Source organism: Poecilia latipinna, unplaced genomic scaffold (genome assembly GCF_001443285.1).
Source record: "Poecilia latipinna isolate Pla-1442-1.1 unplaced genomic scaffold, P_latipinna-1.0 Scaffold485, whole genome shotgun sequence".
NCBI classification, from domain to species: Eukaryota; Metazoa; Chordata; class Actinopteri; order Cyprinodontiformes; family Poeciliidae; genus Poecilia; species Poecilia latipinna.
The window spans coordinates 343,140-365,586 of record NW_015113101.1 but is presented as its reverse complement, the minus strand read 5'-3'; the positions used below and the strand labels follow the sequence as shown (position 1 = coordinate 365,586).

The window sequence follows — 22,447 nt, the reverse complement described above, 5'->3', positions numbered from 1 at the left end:
AAGATTTTCCCCAAGTGCACTCCATTACCATCACCATGTTTAACTGTTGACATGACATTTTTTCCTGAATACACACACCTTCCAAAATGTCACACTTTTGTCTTGTCAATGCATGGAATATTTTCCCAAAGTCTTGGGGATCACTTTGGGCCTTTTTGTACGTTTAGGTCAACAGTGATTTTTGCATTGGAACTCTAGCATAGAAGTTCATTGCTGCCCAACAAATTATTTAAGAGTATTTGTCACAATTTCATTTGGCAAATCCATGATAATCACATCTGTCTAGTGCTTGCAATATAGCAGGACTTAACTGGAGATATTGTGATGTTTTAATATCGTGAGACCATGTATGATGAGATTTTGTTACATCTCTGATATTGATGGACCTCAATGACTTTATTTCTAATCTCATCTTGAATTTCTTCAAATTGGGACAAGAAGATTTCCAAGAGATCTTAATTAATATTAATTAATTCTTGATTAAACAACTTGGAGGAGGTGATTACTTTTTCACCTTGTGACAGCTTGGTTGGGATGGCTTTGCTCATAATAAGCTCATTTGAAGACTGATTTTGCGTTTTCTCATATTATTGTCGTCTGATATCAACATTAGTTTGATGTGGTGCTGAAAATATAATAAAAAGCAAAGAAAAAATAAATGTGTTGGAGGTCAAATATGTTTTCACACCACTTTGCCCATGTCTTATTTTTGAGTATATGTTTCTCAATACATACAGATATAGCTCTCATCAAACAAACTCGCTGAACTTGGATTGCATTTTGTTTTGTCACAGGCTTCGTTGTGCTCTATTACCTGCTGTATCAGAGTGTTTTCATTGTTTCAGACATTTTCTAGTGAATGTGTGTGTTGTGGCTGTGCAATTAATATTTTTTTCCAATTACATTGGGTTCCAACAATTATGTGGGCAATCTAATTGAGATGAAACAATTATTGGAGATGAAACAATTATTGGACTGCGGTCTGTTTCACAGTGATGCACTTCTTTTGTCCTGTGTTATAAATCTAATACAGCAGTGTGCCCTCAGCTCACCCTCAAAGCTTAGACTAACTTAGACTTAAGCCCCTCATGCAAGGTTGGTCAAGTCATCTCAAACAATGATGGTGGTGGTGGGAACCTGGGGGGCAAATACTTTTTTTTTTACGTGTAGATATGTTTTTTCTTTTCTTTATACTAATCCATAACTTTATGAATTATGGAGGAAACACTCTACTGGATTTTATTGAAAGGTAATGGTCAACAGAACTAAATACAAATGCATGGCACACTTTTTATTGGTAAAGAAACACTTTGAGAACCATGTATCATTTTTCTTCACTGTTCCAATTGCACAACTATATATAAAACCTATTAAATCTCAGTAAAATTTCAAGGAATACTTGCACAAGACACTGTAAAAAATACATTATATCCAACTAGGGCTGTAACAATAAATTAGATTAATTGTGATGAATTGATTATTTAAATAATCATCAGCTAAGCAAGTAAGTACAATTGATTAATCATATATATATATATAGCTTCACCCAGTTCAAATTCTATAAAACAAAAAAAAAGATCTCCTTTTAGGTAACTTTTGTTATTCAGCTATAAATCAGTTCAATCCAAAATATAGTAAACAGCTCAACACTGTTTTGATAAGTCGAGTAGAAAAGGATGAGCTTTTCACACATTGATGTCAGAACTATTATTTTAGCTGCAAATGTATCCTTTGCTACAAATGATTAAATGCTCATCCTCGCCCCTTGTGTCACTTCCTCTTTCTCCTCAGCCTACCTTCTGCTCTCTCCCCAAACCTGCAACCCCTTGGCTCATCAGCCCAGGTTTTTGTTCAGCATTCAACCTCCCAGTACCTCTTTCTCAGTCACTCCTTGCTGGTTCCTCCTGTCTTATGTCTTTATCTCCCCATTGTTTCCCTGCCGTGTTTTGTTCCTGTATTCCTCGTTTTTGTTCTGTTCTGGCTACCTGTGTCCCCTGTGGTGTTTTGTAAGTTTTTTTTGTCATTTTTTTTTGTCATTAAACATTCTTCAGCTACAAGCTGCCTCTGCCTGTCTGCATTTGGGTCCACTTTAAAACTACACACCATGCCATATAAGAATGTTGTTATTGCAGTTTAGGCAGTACAGTTGCATTTTTTAATGTCTTTCTAATATTGTATAAAACATGTTGAAGAGGGTAAAGAAAAATTTGCAGAATGTGCCAATTTTTTTTTTTTGCAGATTAATCATGAGAATCAAGACAGTTTCTTACTTATATAATCATGAGTGGCAACCCTAGTTGACAAATTTCAAAAATTATTTCATTTGCACTTTGAGTTACTAAAAGTTTTAGCAGTGTCAATGTTTGCAATCACAACATAGTTTTTCATATACTCAGGTCAAGTAAAATTTCATTCACACAACTCAAAAATGGATCAACGCAAGGATACTGGACCTAAAATTCCTGAGCTACAAAGACGGGTTCATTCACAAAAATCTTTTGACTTATCAATAACAATCAACAAATAGATGAAAATATACAACTACAACTTGGCTGTAAGAACAATAAATTGACAGCTGGCTTGGTCAGTTTGCACCCACCAGCCTCTCTTCCACCCAGCCTGAATCGTGTTCAGCTGCAGCCAGGCCCTGATGTGTGTATGGCTGTCACTTTGAACCGCTGGTCCCAGCGGGCCAGCTGTAGCACAAACACACACATACTCACTGCAGGGCTTGTGGGGTTTCCAATGTAGCTACAGCCTTCTGTGTAAGTGCTTGTACGTATGTGTGCGTGTGTGTGTGTGGTTTACAGTGCAGAGTGAAAGCAGCTGTCTCCGTGCCCCCCCCACACCACCTCCACCCTTCTCCCTCTGTAAACACTCAACATCCGCTGTAATCACTGGCGAGCCAGCCGAGGCCCTTAGCCCTTTGCCAAACGCCAAGCTCAGTTTCAGTCCCACAAATCCAACCTTGTTCTACAGGGTGTACATCCAGCTGTGTGTTTTCCAATAGAATATAAACATGGTACATGGCCCTGCAAAAGTATTCATGCCCCTTAAACTTTGTAAAGCTTTTAAAATCACTGATTTTACTGGGATTTTATGTGATGGAATCCATTCATATATTTTCATTCATACCACTTTACAAACAGTCCATTGCAAACAATTGCATCCAGAAGCTCCCTATCTAGTAAACAGAGGCCAAATCTGTGAAAGCCTCAGAGGATCATTATAGTAAGTTGAAGGGCTAAGCTTGGTTATCTTATAAAACAATGTCTGCACCTACAAACCTACCCAGACATGGTTAATTCAAATGCATACCCCATCTTTAAAAAGACCTTTTGTGGTTTCGTCTCTTGTTGGCCTGTAAGCTGCGATCTGTTGTCCTTGTTACTTGAAGAAGGAACTTCACAAATAAAATGTGTCTGTTATCTTTCAAGGAATAGTTTAGATCAGGATTATGGGTAGCAACAATAATAACTATGTCCATATTTGCTTTTTTGGAAAATTCTTTTAGGATCTCTTAGAATTTGAAATATAATAAGTACATGTAGGATGGTTTAGAACACTCATCTCACCTCTGAGATTTTCTTTTACACCAAACTCTTTCCTATCCAGGTATTTTGTGCAAACCAAGTGTGGGTGGTTTTCTGAATTAATTCCAGTAACTTCCTAAACATTGTGCTTGTTAGCTTGTTGCTGAGTTGTTTGGCCTCTCTTTATCCGTCGCTACTATTGAAACCATTCGGATCATGAGCACATTTTCAGTGAACTGCCCAGGGAATCTGAAGGTGCCTTAAGGAGAATACCTCACTCCAGTGGCTCATCTCTCTCAGCATAGATGCAACAGCATGCATGGCCTGGGTGTTAGTCACAGGGATCAATCAGGGGCCCCCTGCAAGGGCTCAGAGACCTTTATCCACAGGGACAGGGAGGGGGTGTTAGCGGGCGTGAGGGACACAGAAGATCTGAACAGACCCTCATATACTCACACGCACACACACACACACACACACACACACACACACACATATGTACACGCACCACTTTTAAATGGCAGGTTCGGTCGTCCCACCTATGGCATGCCCTGGTTGAGACACAGACTTGATATGGAAACAACATGCATATGTATTCAAGTGACCCCCAGCTCCATGTCCCCAAGCCCAACCTGACCAATAACTGAGAGGTTGTCCTTTAGCTTCTGTGGAAGCTAACTAAATCGCCTCTTTATTAGTTCAAGGGTACAATCTGGAATATTTTGAATTTAATATTTAATTCCCTTCATTTAATGTAAGAGCCGTCATTGCCGTTTTTATTTGATTTCAGCCACAGTGATAGCATTTGTAGCCATGAAACCAGACTGTTAAAATGAGCATTACGTTATTTTTTTTATTTTTTTTGGAGAAGGTTCAAAATGAAGCAGCACATTTTGTTTGATTTCAGGTGCAGCTGTGGTTGTACCAACATGCTGTGTATAATTGTGAAACCAAAGGAAAATGATCTGAAATCCAGCAGGATTTGTTGAGGTCTCCCAGATAAACTGAACAAAAATTTAAAATAGAAGTTATTTTGTCGTTCCTTAACTCCTACATAAAGGGCAGATTCATAGAGTACACAAGTAATAGTTGTTTATTTCAATCATTCCTGTTGTAGCACCACCACAGGCGAGAGGGGGAACATGTTTTTCAAAGGGTTTGGTCTTTTGACACAGTTCAGTGTGAAAGCAAACCACACCTGCTAAAAATGCAACAAATGTTACAATTTTTATTCCCAATCAAACAGAGTTTATCAGACTATCAGGTGTGAAAACACCCTTAGGATTATATTTGTTAGATATTTTCAATGTGTGCAGAGCTGCATGGGTATAGCAGACTTTTACCAGCTTTTGTTTGGCATTAATTCAGTAGTCCTTTCCATGTTCATCTTTTCTGAAGTTGTTGAACTGGCTGCCTCTCATTTGACCTTGGAAAATGTGGCCCCCAGCATCCTCAGGTATTCTATCCGGCACAGATCCATACATGTTGTGTAGATTATCTCTCTAGGTTTAATTAGAATGTTGGAAAAAAAAAAAACAAGAGAGGGAAGAGAGAGAAGGTACAAGTGTGTGGTGTTTTGGGAACTACTCTAATTGTCTTTGTCAACCTCCCGCCGTGGTGTCAGGTTTCATATCGGCTCTCTGCGGCAGTACCGAGAAGCAGTAGGGCCTCGGCAGGATGGAGCTGGCTGATGGTTTGTGCCCACTCTCCAAGATGCCTGAATTCACTCTTGGACCCTGTAAACCTGCGTACACAACATCACAGCAGCACAAGCGCACACACCAACCTACAGCAGCGGCACAGACGTAAACGACCACTGAGTTGAGCCAGTGAGTGGCGGGAGGCCACCCTGTGTGTGTTCTGTAGGTCTTTGTTCTCTCTGTCAAAGACACTCAGGAAATCTGCTGCTAGCTTTGGGCCAGTCCTGTAAACACAACATGTCACTGCTCTGCTAATTCAGGCCAGAATCACAATCCTTACTTGCCAAGTCTAGTGATCGCAGGGGGATTTTTCATGGTGTCAAATCACAAGGAAAATATACAGACAGGAAATGTTTCTGACGTCCCAACCTGCAAGTAAAACGACCACGGCACGAATTCCGTATGTTTGTTTTTTCCTGTCTCTGCTAAAATGAAATACCATCTAAACATTGCAAACATTACAACTGGAATGATCAGCGCATAAAGAAAATGCATAAGGAGGTGTTGCAGAGCAGTGTGTAAATAGAGCGTGTTGACTGTTGTTTATTGCCAATCCTCAGGAGCATCCTTACCCTGCAAACTCCTCCCGAACACTCTTCATCTCCCTGCCTTTCTAAGTGTTGACACTAATAGACCCTGGAATGAGAAGCCTGTGCCATTATGACCAAAGTATATCCTTGTTTAAAAAAAAAGGAAAGAAAAACTAATGCATAATTTCTCCCAGGCAAATAATATTCATGAGAAAAAAACGGATCCCTGAGATATTTTTTTCAAGGAGTAAATGTTAATAATGTTGTGACATGAATACTGATGGGGAAAGAGGATTTTAATGTTGAATATATGGTTTTTCACGCGTCAATACAGCCTCTAACAACTATTAGTAATGTGAAGATATGGCATTGTTATGCCGTTCTTACCAGAGAGAGAAGTTACTTTACTGCTCTGTGTGTATTTGGTTGGGTAAAACGTCTGCTGTCTCCCATAAATAGAGAATTCTCTACCTTATTTTGGTTTTCACAAGTTCTAAACATCCACAAGTTTCTCAAGGAGATGAATTTTGATTCCAACTTTACAACACTTCATGGCTTATATCAACCTTGTTGTAGCTTTGTTTGATGGTGTGTTTCTTGCCACTCTTTCATGTCTGTAAAGTAAATGACTAATATTTGTCACTTGCTTCTGAAGTACCTGAATTTATCCAACTTATCTAGCTCCCTGGCCTACCTTGTGTGTTTCTTGGTCCTTTAACAAACCTCTGAGGCTTTCACAGCTAGATTTATACTGATATTTAATTACACATTGGGAGACTCTGTCTGCTAACATGGGGTTTTATTTAGGGGAATAATAGTAAAATAGGCTGAATATAATAGGCATGCCAAAGTGTGCTAATCGTTGTTGGTAAAACAAAACAAAACAAAGCAAAAAAACATTCATAACTTTTATTCCCCAATTACACTCTACTTTTTGTTTGTCTTAAATCCCAGTAAATGAAATACACTGAAGTCTGAGGTAGTAGTGGGACAAAAAAGTCTAAATTGTATAAATGCTTTTGCAGAGCACTTTGCATTTTTCTGAAGCATTTTTGTAACTCATACCTTTTGTTTGAAGTTGGTCAGATCAGAGCATGTAAATGTTGGTTATTTGAAATCCAATTTTCAAAATTGGAAAGGCAAGAGAACATCCCATTCAAGTAAGAAAGACGTGTTGAGCTTCCTTGGTCAGAATATATCTTCACATGAATAAGCTACTCACCTGTACATATTTTGCAGTCAAAGTAATTATTTAAGGGTCGCAAACACTGGAGCTGTGACAAACGGCGCTGGATGACGACCCTTGTTTTTTTTGCCACCACATGGTTGGAGGTGGGGGGCAAAAAAAAATCCCTAATCCTCACTGTTAAAGAACAACATCAAAGGAGGACATGCTGGAGTCACCAAAGCCCCATAACAGAATGATTTTTAAGGGTTTTGTATACGTTGTTGGGGGTGTCCATATCAGAGGAGGGCGCTGTATTACCAGCTTAAATCCTGTAATTCTCTTAGTATTTAGCCTATTTCAGTGTCTTTTTGGTTTTGATTTGATGTTTTTACGTATACATCTGTAAATAACAAACGCCTAAAGTTAGTTTTAATCTCAAATTTTTGCAGAGACGATGATGACATCAATGATGTGGCCTCCATGGCCGGGGTGAATCTGAATGAGGAGAGCGCCAGAATACTTGCAACCAATTCTGAGCTGGTGGGAACGCAGATCCGGTCGTGTAAAGACGAGGCCTTTCTCCATCCGGGTTTGCTACATCGACGAATCCTGGAAACTGGTGAGATCTGTTCACATCATCCATCATGCAACACAAGACTGAAGTGGTCAAATTTTGATCTGCAGTTTTAGTGAATCATTTGACCTGGAAATAAAGCCAATTTTATGAACTTTATAAAATAAGAAGATAAGAAGACCTAAGAATAACACCGAAAAGTCAGAATTGCATCTCATAACATGAATTTGCACAGTTGGCATTCATATCTTTGAAATAAATAACAGGAGTCTCCTGATGTAAATTCTAGACAAATTAAATGTTTATTTCAGCTCCGAAATTTTCTAAATGCTTCAAACATTTCCAAATCCAGAAAGTTTGTAATAAAAGTTGGATACTGCAAAGGGGATCAAACTGAGGAAATTGGCTGAAACACATTCAAGCCTTCCTGTTGCCAACAGTCTCACTCTCTTTTTCTGCAGCCTAAATAAACTGCAGATATGTAATTTAAACATTTCATTTTGAGTACCTCTGTGATGCTGAAAATAGCTAATTGTGTTTTTTCTTCCCTTAGTATGAGGATCCACTTTGAACAGTGTTTAAGGAAAAGATGCTGGTAGCTGCTAGCATAGTATGTTCACTGAATGGAAAAAAAAAGATTTGAAAAAGACGTGACTGTCAAATCACTGATAAGGGTTGGTCAAGATGGGATTCATCCAGGTTGATTTATCGGAGCAACTCCAAATTCTCATAAATCAAAGGTTTCTGTTGGTTTTCCTAACATCCTGATAAATATTCAAAACCTCTGTCTTTAGCCATTTTTTTTCATGAGACAGATTGTATTTAGAGTGTCATGACTAAAGACAGTGATGATTTTGACTCCCGTAGCTGATGCTGAATATTCTCTTGTTTGTACTTGGTTTGAATTGCTGCACCTAACAATTCTTTCACCTCCTTTAATCAATTCTTCAGTGGCTGACTGAACTTACTGGACCTCGGGCACAGACCTAAATACTTCATGGGTTTGTCTCTTGAAGAGTGACTCTCATACTGTCCCCCTGACTAAAAAAAGGTTGCTTTTAAAGGAATGAAACATGGCGGTGATGTTTTGATTCTGTCTGTTTTTAGTGCAGTTTAACTCCGATGGTACACAGTGTTTCAGTTGTTAAAGCTTAGTGATGTTTCTGTGTTGGAAAAAGCAGGACTTTATTGTCTCTAATGACTCCACAGTCATAGCGGAGCCAAATTTAACACCAAGCTTTCCAAGACTTTACTGAACAGAAGAGCTTAATTCACCCAGGTCCTTCTGGCAGATTGGTGGTGCTCACGGGCAATAGTAAGAGGTTTGGTGTTTTCTGAGTTTAACTGTGACATAGCTAGATAGTCATCTCATCACAAAAGACAGTTTATTGTGTACACTGCACTAAAATAACCAATGAAACAAAATATCATCAACATAAAGGTGATATATTCCTATCATCTTTATGTTGATGATATTCAGTTGTATTTATTAAGGTTTTTTAAACTGTCCTACAGGAAAAATAGATTAGATGAATAGAATCGATTCCAAACCTGAACCTACAGCTACCCAGATTTCTGGCTAATGAATTCAGACATATACATCAATTGTTTCATAGTTCTGAGGCAAAAAGTATTTCCAACCGAGATATATATTTAGGGGATAATCAGAAGTCAGCCCTCTTCACCTGTTTGCTTCCTTACCCAGATGATCTTTGCTGCATTATTTTTCTATGCTTCACCTCCATTGAATATATTCCTGGTAATAGCACTCAATCAGTTTCCTGTTTATAGTGTTACACCGTGATGGGTGTCAAGAAGGTTTGGTAACGTACAGTGTCATCATCTATGATGGCTTACAGCTTGAGCGTTGTACCAAATTCTTTGTGTCAGAAAAAGGACAGTATGAAAGAAAATTTGCGCTTTTTAAAATAAAATGTTGGAAAAGATGATTTACGCTACCGGTTTAGGCATAATACTTTCAATACTTCTAACTCTAAAACATATTAAGCCGTTAAATATTCTTAGAATGCACACTAAAATGTGTAAAAAGTTATATAGGGTGTTCCTACTCCAAATGAAACTTTGCCTAGCATATTTCTCCTGAGCAACGGATCAAAAAACACACAACGTAATTCCACAAGACGGGGAGCCTGGCGCCCTCATCTTGTTTCATCTCAATTAAAGTATCTTTAGTGTAGCATGGGGGCCTGCAGGTCATGTTTCGTTACGTGTAACTCTTGGCATGGTTGTTATCCCGTCACCTTGGGGTAGAGGGGTTGTTTTAAAATATAAATCTTTCCTCGGGGTAGCACACAGCATGGTACGGGGCAGGAGGCTAGGGTGCCCCCTGCTGGGGAAGTGGCACTTATGCAGCTTTGTTGTGTCAGTGATTGGTCTCTGTGCGCTCACAGCTGACAGCAGTCCAAGGGAGGCTCCCCCAGCCTGCCAGCTCTACTCAATCAGAGAAGAGCCGCTGCTCCACTCTATTGTACAACCCTGGTTTATCATATTACCATCCTACTAAAACTTCATTATGATTCTTTCCTTACTCCATAAAAAAACATTTTTCAGCATAAATATCCGGATTCCATATTTTTTTAATTTGGCAGAGGTGAAGTATTCAGTCTTGCATCCATGTCCATAACATTTGTAGTGTGTTTTTCCGTTTGCTCTCCGCTCTTTCATTTATCCCTAGCAAACAAACGCTTATGCTAGTCGTCTTTTATCAAACTTCTCTCTACCTCCCCTCATTGCTCTCCAGGCTTGTCCAGCCACATGGGGAGGAGGGACCCAGATCACAGCTGGGGTTCTCTAGAAAAAACTCCTCAAAGTAACGATAGTCCTCTTCTGCCTTACAGGTCTCTGAGCACACGTAGGGGTGCTTGAAAAATGTTTTCTGAAAATATGGTGTAAACAAGTTCTTCTACTACATGAGAAGTCAAATACATTAATTTGATGACTTGTTTCTCTAAAAGAGTGTTGGTACATGCCCTTTAGAGCATGTAGTTCTGTAGGAAGTGATTTTTAACTCACTTTCAGATCCACAACATATCAATTCGAGTTTGTTTTCAATATTAAAGTAGAACATTAAGCTTTTTATATCTCTTAAAGTTTTCTCTCATTACAGTCACAAAGCTTAATGTACTTTATTGAGGTTTAATGTGATGGAGCAGCAAACAGTCAATAGAATGACCCTTTATTATAGTTAGTGTCTCGCAGTGCACTAACTAACCGCAGGTTAGGTTGCACTAACCCGCGGAGCATGACATTGCATTAACTTTAGGAAAAATATTAGCCACTGCCACCCACTAGCGCACTGCCTTGCGGAGCAAGCACTAGCTTTAGCCTTTTCCCTATAATAACAATTTTAGCTATTTTTTTTATTGATTATGTTTAGCACACTGAATGGAGCAAGTCAAAGTAAGACAACATGCAAGTGATACCCCACATGACAATGACAGCATTTAGGCTTACATAAGCATTTTGGCTAAAACACTTTTAATTTTAGCATACTGAATGGACTAAGTGCATGTTAGTCAACATGGTTATAATTCTCCACGTACTGTTGAGTACAGGTTACCTAATCTTAGCATTGTTTCTAATTTTTAGCATCAGAACACCTGATTTGGGTTCAACTGACGGGCACACTTTGGCAGACCCTGTTAATAATTTTTTTTGAACAATAACAGTATTTGTTGTTAATCTGTTGCTAAGAGATGAGCACATTTTCTGGTAACAAAGTGCCACAAAGTATAAATAAGATATTTACTTTTGTGTTGAATGTTTGTTTTATAATAAATTTACCACCAATGGAAAAAAAAAAAACATTTTCACTTTTCTGCAAAATTCAACAACTGCACTATTCTTGTTAAGTAGTATAAGATAAGTAGTATTTCAAAAATCAGAAGAAATCTTATGTTTTTTGAGCAATAACAACATTTTGTTGTAAATCTGTTGCTAAGCGATGAACATGTTTTCTGGTAACTAAGTGCCACAAAGTAAACATCAGATTTTTACTTTTGCAAAATTTACCAACTCTAAATTTCTTGTGTCTAAACAGGTAAGCAGTATTTCAAAAGAGCTTATGTTTTATAAACAATAATATTACTTGTCATTAATTTGGTGTTAAGAGATAAATTTTTTTGTTAACGATCTGTCACGAAGTATAAATCAGATTTTTACTTTTGTGTTGAATATCTGTTTTATAATACATTCACCATCAATGACATAAAAAAAAACATTTCCACTTTACTGCAAAATTCACCAACTGCACAATTCATATTAAGTAGTATAAAGCCGTTTTCCCACTGCAAGGAACGGAACGGCACGGCACGGGTGCAAAGTAGGGCCGACCTTGCAGTGCGAAAACGGCTTAAGATAAGTTGTATTTCACAAGAGCAGAAGAAATCTTATGTCTTTTTAACAATAACAATATTTGTTGTTAATCTGTTGCTAAGAGATGAGTGTGTTTTCTAGTAAGTGCAATGAAGTAAACATCTGACTTTTCGAATCAGAAGGCAGTTTCTTAACATTAGCCCCCCGCTAGTGTGCCAAACATGTGTAACATTGAACATTAGTCATGTTTAGCACACTGATTGGAGGAAGTCAATGTAAGACAACATGCTAGTGATACCTCACATGGCACTGGCAGCGTTTAGGCTAACAGTATTTTGGCTTATTTTAGCTTATATACTCATTTTAACATACTGAATAGAGTAAGTCCATGTTACTCAACGTACTTGTCAATCTCCACATGCTATTAAGTAAATTGTAGCTTACTTTAGCATTGATGCAAATTTTTAGCGTAAGAAAACTGGGTTCCCACCGACGGGCACACTGTGGCAGGCCCCGTTTAAATTTCTGCAGAAATTTTCTAGTTATCAAACTAACATGCACATTGTGCAGCAAAGCCTTGTGCCCCATCTATTATTGATTAATTATGTTTTGTTAATGTATGACTCCAGTTTTAACATTTGTGATCGGTAGGTTAGAAATTGGAGTTGCCCAAGAAAACTGCAATCCTGTATTTCTAATTACTTTGGTGCATAATATTTCCAACATCTTTCCAGTTCCTCTAGTTGGAGTAAAACCCAAAGCACTAAGGCTTTGTTTATCATTAGTCTGTTCTATTTCTAGATGAAGTGTTATAATTAGTGTGAGCTCCAGAAACTGTTTTTGCTCACAGAAATTTTCCTCTCATTCTGTAGCTGAATCTCCTAAACCTTTTCTGAAATATTAATGTCCCAGAAAGATTGTACTTTTAGGGAGTGGAAGCCTGTTAGCAGTTTTCCTGTGACCTCATGGTATTGCCGCATGCGTTGCCACTGCAATTATAATAGCAAGAGGGCTTCCTCCATCTGTTCAAAGCTTGAGCAGTTGAAGAGTGTATGTATTGTTCGGCTGACTTAAATAATTGGTGTGGTTTACTTAAAAGGGTGCCAGAGAGAAAATTATGTTAATGGAATAATTTAAAAGGAGGTTGGAAACAGATACTAACCCTACCAAAGTCTGTCCTCCTCTCTTTTGTTATGTCTTCAGATGAATTTTGCTCCAAGGAAACTAAATTATCCTTCTGCAGAAAGATGTCGGTTCCACACTGGAAGAAGCTCAGTTAGTAAAACCACTCTGGAATTCACACTAAGACTGCGAAAGAAATTTACTTTTCCATGTGATGAGTCCTCTATCTGCAAGTTAATTGCCCTCGATAATCTGCACAGTTCTCCTCGTGTGTGGATGCTACGCAATAGATATGGACGTGTTTATGTTGTGGGTCTTTTGTGTTTGTTTGAAGTGTTATATAGTATATATATACCATATTTAAATGTCCTTCACAGCTAAGAAGTTTGGAGTGACGGAGGTTCCCATGGAAGCCGTGACATTCATCTCACACGCTGCACAGTCTCGACTCCGAACTGTGTTAGAAAAGGTTTCTATCATCGCACAGCATCGAATCGACTCCTGCAAGGTAAATGTCTCGACAAAGTTTAGTTGCAGCTTTAACTATACAGTCACAAAACCCAGTGTGTCTTATTGGGATTTTATCTGACATTACTTAAAAGTACATAATTGTGAAGTAGGAGGGAAAATAATATGCTTCTTTTGCTGTTTCTTTAAAAAAAGAAAAATCTGAAAAGTGTGGCGTGCATTTGTATTCAGCTCCTTTTATTATGATATTCCTTCATAAATTTCAGTGCAACCAACTTACTTCTCTATAAACCTTATAAGCAACTAGTGTTTTTCTTTTTTATTAAAGAAGCAATTCGGTATGCCCTCGATTACTCTGGAGGAGCTGCAGAGAGCCAAAGCTCACTTGGGAGAAAGTATTAACTTGACAGCTATTAGTTGTGCACTAAAACGAGCGTGCTGAGAATTGAGCCATTTTTAAAAGAAAACCATAGTAAGTCCCATTTACAATTTGCCAAAGTGAAATCAAATATATTTTTAAAGCACATTTAAAAACAGTTGTTGCATCAGAACAAGTAAAGCAGACATAAAACTGCAGTGGATTAAAATTAAAAAGCCCTCAGAACAATTTAATCATAAACAATGAAGTGGTGATAATCTTCTATACAGTGTGTGAGAAACAGTAGATATTGTTGAGGATGGTGAGGGAGGCATTGCAGTTAATGAAGCTGTAAAGTTAACCTAAGTTAATGTTCCTCATTCCTGGAGGTATTAAGTTTGAATAATAATCATTTTAAATTTAATTTATCTATGCTTGCAGGTGCAGTATCCATCTTTTCCTCAAAACTTCAGAAAAAAGTTTTAATTCTGATTTTTTTTTTTCCTCAAAATTCAAACTTTTTTACTCAGAATTCTGGCTTTTTCTTTGCAAAAAAAAATAAAAAAAAATAATTCTGAGATTAAAGTCAGTTCTTATTTGTCAATCTCCCTCTTTCATGAGATAAGTATGGAAGTCATGTTTGATTTTTCTTTTGCTTTCCAATTATGTCCTACTTTGTTTTGGTCTGTTACATAAAATTCAAGGTTTTAATTTGTTTGGTTGCAACAAAATGTGAAAAAGTCCAACGGCGCAAAGTGTTTGCAGCTTCTGACCCACATTAGCAGAAGAAAATATTCAGAATAAATTCCGGTTTGGTTTTACATACAACCGAGAAAGAAACTTCACTGAGTTTTTGCAGCATTTTCCTTTGCTATAAATGGCCATATCCACACATCACAAAAATAATTTGAGTTTATAACTAATGCAATCATAAAATTTAGCAAGAGCATCTTAAATGCCCTCAAGTTGTTACCAAGAGAGAGCTGTAAGTTTTTACTCAGTCACTTAAAACCTAAGAAAAGTGCTCGCCTACGAACACCTGCATGCTTTTCTCATTAGGGGTGACTGTGCCCCTCACATCTGATGAATGTAGCCATATAACAACATTTAATTGGTCTACATTAAAGCAAAATCCATCTCCACAACAAGGTAATGTCTTTGCATTGTGAGAAGAACTGGGGGAAAAACTTTGAAAACATGTTTTTCTTGATGCCGAGGCAGCGGGAGGGAAAGCATTGGCACAGTTGTCCCCTTCTTGTTTTTGCGCCGCTCCTCTCCATTCGTTCTTCTTCTTTTTTGTGGTTTTCCAAATGAGGTGTGCTCGAGAGACAGGCACGGAGCTCTGTGAAGCCACTCTGTTGACATCAGCGAAAAAAAGAAAGAGAGAGAGAGCGACGGAGAAAGACCAAAAGACAAAGCGGCCTCTTAAAGAGCAGCCGGGCTTCAGCAGGAGCTACGGCAAGAGTGCAGGCTCAGCTCTGCAACAAAGAGCAGCGAGGCTGGATGAGAGAGGCAGAAGAGTGGGGTGGAGGTGGGGGGCGCTGGTGAAAAGCCCCCTCTGATGTGTCTTTGTGTTCTGTGCCACTCAGCTCCTCTCATCCCCTTATGGAAACACACACGCACACGCATACACACACACACTCACATATAGGCGGAAGACGAGAGAGTGACATAGAAATAAAGCGCAACACGAGATAAGAGCTGCATCAGAGACGTGCAGTCACACAGGGAGAAATAAGCAATTATCCTATTAACTTTTGATGACCTAAAAAAGTTGTTTTTACGTTTGCCTTCCTATTTGCCACATGGGAGATGAAGCGAAGAGTCTGTAAATAGAAGAAGTTTGTGTGGCAAAGTGTGGGGATGCGTGCAGACCGGTTGGGTTTGAGTTAAGTTATATGTTTGTTGCTGTTGTTAAACTAAATGTGTTCAGAGGTTTTCTCTTCTATTTATGAATTGATACCAAAGATTTAATTATACAATATAAATGTGGCTTTTGGCTGTAAAACAGGGTTTCTTCAACTTCATATTCAAAAGTCATGATCTGATCTATAGATGAGCTCAAGCTCTACAACAACCAGTAATGATGAGATTAGTTATGTTAGATTTACTTATAGCTTAGCCCAAAATTAAATCTATAATTGTGTAATATTTTATTTCTAGCTCGAAGTGGCTCTAATTTCACAAGAAAGTTTTGCTGATCAACAATACTTTTCAAGATTTAACAAGTAGCTTCTTTTAGATAAGACTAAAGAAAGTCAAAATAAAACTGAATGCGGACTAAAGAACATTAACACAGATAAAAGTTACAGACACCCAGTCAGTTATAACACAGGAACAAAGTTTTAAAAATGGTCCCAGCTGTCCACAGTGAGTTAACTAAACCCATACAATTTGTTTTATTTTTACCCACATTCTGTTTTTATTTATTTGAATTCTACTCTTCAACAACCAAAAATCTAATTATATAGTTAAATTCAGAATAAACCACATTTGTCGAGATTTATTAGTGTTTTTTTTTTTGCAGAAAAAAAAATATATCTATATATATATATATATATATATATATATATATATATATATATATATATATATATATAGTGATAAAAATATATAGTGATAAAAATAGTGGTAAAAGTTTCATTAGAAAGTTTTTTTTTTTAAATGAAAGCTTCAGAAAGGAGCAATAATTGTATTCTTTGTCACTCATGAATAAACTTTTTTCCCCACATGGTTGTCGGCTTGAAGGAGATCTCGGCCTCAACTGAACGAGTCAAAGCAGGAAAACACATCAGTAGTTGGAAAACCTCAGATTTATTGGATCAAGTCCAAAAGTTTTGCAATATTTCTCATTCTTACACGTCTAAATCCACAATTCTATCCTCCTTTTCTTCACTGCTGATCTAGACTATTTTTCTCCAGATTTTCTATGTCAATCAATTCAGCCCAATCATACAGAAAGATTCAAAGTTCTTTACATATGTTCCAATTTGATCCAAGCTATTAAACAATGCAGTCATGTTCAGTGTATTTTATAAATTATTAAAAATTTTCCTAAGAAAATCCAGGTGACTGCATCGAGTCAGTGACTTTGCAGAAGTCACATCTAGGATATGACTTGCTTGTCTCATGTCAATGTGCTCATTAGGTGACAATAAAAAATGTAAAAGTAATAAAATTACTTTCTAACTTTCACATCAAAGTGAATATTTTTTTAATGTCGTGTTTGATCAAGCTTTAAGGTTCGTCATTTTGAGTAATTTCTCAAGTTTTTGCATCGGAAGTGGATTTTTCTTTTTTTACATGCGCAGTGATACAAGTTATGACAAAACACAGAAAGCCAGTTGGACGATTAAATCTTCATCTTCAAAAGGTGACAGTACTTCAGTAATGCCTACCAAAATATTTCTGTGACGTTCGGTTATATTCTGGAGGAGTTTTTCCTCCGATTCAGAGATATTTTTTATCGGCTCCTGTCATCTGTTCTAAAGTTGACTAATAATCCAACCAGAGCCAAAGAAGTAGCTTCTCAATATGTCGCTGTCGTAATGCTGCCGCTGCTGTAATCTCTCCGTCTGCTTGCCAGGACGACGAGTGCTACGAGCAGTCTGCAGACGTTCGGTCGCAGCTCCGCTTCTTCGAGCAGCTGGAGAGGATCGAGAAGCAGAGGAAGGACGAGCAGGAGAGAGAGATCCTTCTGAAAGCCGCTAAAGTAAGTTACCGTCACCTCCATCCCGCTTCGTGCGTATGTGTGACAGCGGACATGTGCATGCATGTGTGTGCATGTTGCTCTCGTGTCGGCTCTGACAGATGAATTAGAGTGTGACTCCCATGGATGAGGTGACCCAGACTGATGGCCCCAGGCCTCCTCTGTCCTGGCGCTTCTTCCCTGGATGCAAGGAGGGAGGGAGGGCTGGGATTCATATGACATGAAACTCCCATCCAGCACACAAACCGGACTCTTACCAATCCAAACTGCGTTTCTGCACCAGTCAATTAGCCCGAGATCAGACATCAGTCAGCTCTGAATGTTGCTCTGCATTTCGACGCTGAAAAATCTGACTCTTTTTGTCATTTCATTGAATGCATTAAATGTGGATCCCAACATGTTCAACCTGTTCACACATCAGCCAACATCATTTAAAAAAAAAAAATCTGTATTCTTTGAGGCATAAATTAGGAAAATCCCGTAATTCTTCCACTTTTTTTTCTTTTGTGGTACACGGAAAGAAGAAACCAGAAGTAATGGCCAGTATCAAAAAACTGATTCATTCATCTCCAATAAAAGCTTTTATCAACAAATGCTCTACTCAGAAAGTCAGCCACGTTGCATTTCTAAAAAAAAAAAAAAAAAACTATAAAACACTCATTAATGATTAGCTAAGGCCAAATGAAAAAGTCATGCCTTCATGCATCGATTACTTACACAACACTAAGTCTTGATTATGAAAAATGTTGTAATAAGATGTCAATTAACAATTATGTTACAGATGTAAGAAATAAGAAATAAGACTACTCAGAAAATGTGAAGCATAAAAATCTGGAAGGTGCTCATAGGAGGTGTGAGGCAATTTGAAAGTCAATGAAAAAAAATTCCACACACTGTCTCCAAGCTAACGTTTTTATTTTTTCTGTAAAGGTCTTCCAGTGCCAGCTGGACCTTTCTGTGGTCAAAAACTGTATTTGACCTGTAGCTTGGAGTCATTGTGCAGGCGTTAGGGGGAAAAAAAAGGATTGGTGAATCAACAGATGCTGCATTTGTATTAGTTTTAAAACTTGAGGATAAGAGTAGAATCTGTGGAACTTTATATTACACTGACATTTTTATTGCTTGTAAGAAATGCTGCACACTTCTCCAACGTTGCATAGGCATCTGGTAATTTATAATTTATACGAGTTTACTTGCAAATCACAACTGTAGTCTTCATTTATGTTTTTATATGACAGAAAGTATAGGTGCATGTGAGTGATTATTTTACATTTTTGATTTCAGTATCATTTCACTTATCAATTATTATTTATGATAGTAAAGCATTATTATAAAGATAAATCTCTACACAACAATCATACATAATATGAGTTCTGTATGCTTTAAGTAGCTGTGACACATGCCCGGTGTCCTTATTTGTCTCTTGTTGAGAAGCCATTTGTCTCTTTTCAAATTTAGAAAGTTCACCGCAGACCAAAAAAAAACAAAAAAAAAACCAAATGAAAATGCCCTGCAGTGCAACATTAGTGGAAAGGTAGGTTAATTTAATTATTTCTGATGGAACTGGGGTCCCACAGTACAGATTCTCTTAAAAGCACACCTCACTTTCTTAATTGCATTATTATACTCCAGTCCTTCCATGCAGGGTATTGGAAAAATCCCCTTGTTGATGAACTTTGACCAAATTACCTTAAGACCTGCTTCTTATTTTATGTCTTTTGGAAAAACTATAACATTTCTGCTGGCCAGTTGTAAAAAAAACAAAATCCCTGGCATCAACACAAGCTACAACTCCAAATTGTATTGTTTTAAAAAAGAATGGTGTAAAGAAAAAGCTTTTAAATTCCCTATGTCAGCACATGGTTCTGCATTATTAAACACTCCAATCTTCTACTTTTTTGTCTACTGAATCCTGTTTTGTTAACAGCAATTGCAAATAACTCCTCCAAATGAAACCTGGTCCTTCTTGGAGGAGCTACACTTGAGGCTGTTTGGTTTGCATGAGAGTCGCAGAGGAAAGTTTGACTTCACCCCACAGCTATATCTGTGGCTTTTTGGCTCCTGTTGCCATGGCGTTTTGGTTTAAGGAGAAGTTTGGAAAGCAGATCTTTGCGTAATGATTACACAAGTTGTTCCACATGCAGTTGCTGAGAAAATACCACAGCTTTGCACATGTGTGTTCAGGCTTTCTGTATGTTTGTTGTGCATTATAAAGGGGCAAATATAGCTACTACTGTTTTTTAACTCAGTGGGTAACATGACTGCTAATGGTCCAAAAAAAGGCTTCAGCACCAAACTTACAGTTAAAGGGTCTGAAAAGCTAACCTCATTTTTTTTCTTAAACAACATATATCAAATACATATATCTTGGAACTCAATTTCTGATGTATAGTTCTCTCTAAAAATATTTCCATTCTTCTTCATTGTTGTTAGGTTCCAGGCTCCGGGAATGCTAGACTGTGACTTGTCTTTTATTTTCTATGGGTTTTCCTGCAGTGTATTATAACGGCACTCTAGTTCTGCAGAGTTCTAAAGATCGTTGCGCAGAAAAGCTAAAATTATCTGACTCCATGTTTTTTTTTTTAATTTTATGGTAAATCAAAATATATCAATTAGTTTTGACAACATTCCCAGCATTAGTGTCTGAATTGAAGCCCTAAGCCATGACAAATCAATGGGATTTGCTGCTGATAGTCGTCTCTGCAGTCATTTTTCTATCCTGATGAGAAAAACAATAGATTTCAAACAATGTACCTACTTTGTACTGTGGCGGACTATTTGTGTAGTGTCTTAAAAAGGAACATCCACCCAGAGCTGCATTAAAATGTTTAAATTTCAGGCGTCAAACTCCTGTCCTGCAAAGTTAGATGCATCGTCACACTTTAATCAAATGTGTTCAGAAGGACTGAACACATTCACTGCATGCTGAGGAGTTAAAGCTTGCCATTTGTTTTGGATGCATTGAAAACACTTGAAGGATATGTTGTCTTCAACCCTGGAGGACTGGAGTTTGATACCCTGTAGATAAAAGGATATTCTGTCAAAATGACCTAGTCCAAGTTCAGTCCGAAATTCAACTGACAATCTGTCGCAAGACTTGAAAATTTTTGTTCATAGATGCTCTCCGTCTAATGTGGCCAAGCCTGAGCTATTTTAAGCAGAAGAACTGGCAAACATTTTAGTCTCTGGATGTGCCGTAGGAGACTGTAGTGAACACTTTAAAGTTTTTTTTTTTTTTTTACAAAAAAAAAAAAAAGTATATATCCATATATCCTCTCCTTCCACTTAACATTTTTATATTAACCAAATTCCCTGAGTTTAATGGGATTATTTTGGTGTTTATATTTTACATGAGGGTTCTGGTCAATACAGCAGACGACTGTACTGGCCGCAGAAAAGGCAACAGATAAATGAGAAACTGAAAACAAAGAAACTTAACTGGGGTTAAAACGCCACCAAATGCATTGCACTATCACTACCACTGCTAGTTTATACCACCATCCGTTAGGTGAAGTGCAGTAAACCTCATCTGCATGTGTAGCAGTATCCAGTCCTCATCTCTTCTATTCTGTGCTCCCCGCTGCAAGCAGAGAAACCGGGGCAGCTGGCAGAGGAGACGCAGAGTGTGCCAGTGGCACCGCTGGTCTCTGTAAATAGTCCATCTGTACCGACCCCTCCCTCTCCTCCTCCCACCCCGCTCGCCACGTCTCCTGCTTCAGCACCCGCTAATTTGGCTCCCAGAATTAGAAATCCATTGAAATAATCTCTTCCACTGTCGTCTCCCACCGTTCCTCCTTCACAGTAAGCCTTTCCCTCGACTGTGCCGGCCATTTAAAATATGACTCAGGACTTGAGGGCTGCTCCGGCCCACTGGAGGGCAAACACATTAGTCTCAGTTGAGACACCGACCAATACGTGGACTGCCTGATATATGTAAAGTCAATTAGCAGGAAGGCTTAGGAGTTTCTGCTCTCCATCCATGTGATATAATAGATGGTCAGAAGAAAAATAAAGGTGGTAGTAAGGAATGGCTATGGAAAAATCTGGATTTTTGTGAAAATATTCTATTATCTGCCATGTAGAAAGTTACAAGAGAGTAGTAATAGGGCCATACTAAGAGTAAAATAAATAAATAAAATTATAAGAATAAAGTCATCAAATTAAGAGAATAAAATACACATGAATAAAGTTGAAATGACACGAGAATAGGGTCATAATTATACCAGAATAAAGTCCTAATATTAAGAGAATAAAGTCATACTAGAATAAAGCCCTAGTATGAGAATAAAGTCATAATAATGTCAGAATAAAGTTATAAAATTATGACAATAAGGTCATAATATTATGACATTCTTGTAAACTGCAGCTATATTATTTTGACTGTATTCTCGTATGACTTTATTCTCTTTATATTATGACTTAATTCTTGTAATTTTGGCTTTATGCTCAGAGTCTGTTAATATTAAAGTTTAAGTCTTGCCACATGTTTTTTAGTTGGCTTTCTGGACTTTGACTGGGTCATTTTAACACATGAATCTACTTGGATCTAAGGCATGTAATTGCAACTCGGTGTTTAGAATAACCGTCCTGCTTGAAGGTGACCCTCCAACCCAATCTCAAATATTTTCAGGCATTTTTTTTTCTTCTTCAAGAATTACAGTTTATTTGGGGAAATCCTTATTCGAATCAACAATTGTCAGGTTTTCCTAATTGTGCTGAAATGATCATCACCTCAGCATGATGTCACCACCACTGTGTGTGGCACTAACCTCAGTGTTGGTTTATAGCGTTTTGCATGCAGACCAAAATGCTACATTTTGGTTTCTCGTAACCACAGGGCCTTCCTCCTCATGTCTGCTGTTTCCCCTCCACGTCTTGTGACAAACTGCAAACAGAGCTTCTTAAGAATTTCTTGGTAACACTTTATTTGAAGGGGGTTGAATAAGACTG

General features: G+C 37.8%; 1 protein-coding gene across 1 annotated transcript in view; it reads left to right on the top strand.

The window, feature by feature from the left end:
* The window catches only part of LOC106951989 (transcription initiation factor TFIID subunit 4-like), a 102,602-nt gene that overhangs the window by 20,460 nt on the left and 59,695 nt on the right, over positions 1-22,447 (top strand). Inside the window, exons 9-11 of the mRNA XM_015039807.1 lie at positions 7,381-7,550; positions 13,340-13,470; positions 17,375-17,500. Of these exons, the coding sequence (XP_014895293.1) occupies positions 7,381-7,550; positions 13,340-13,470; positions 17,375-17,500 (427 nt within the window). The remainder of the gene's footprint in view (positions 1-7,380; positions 7,551-13,339; positions 13,471-17,374; positions 17,501-22,447) is intronic.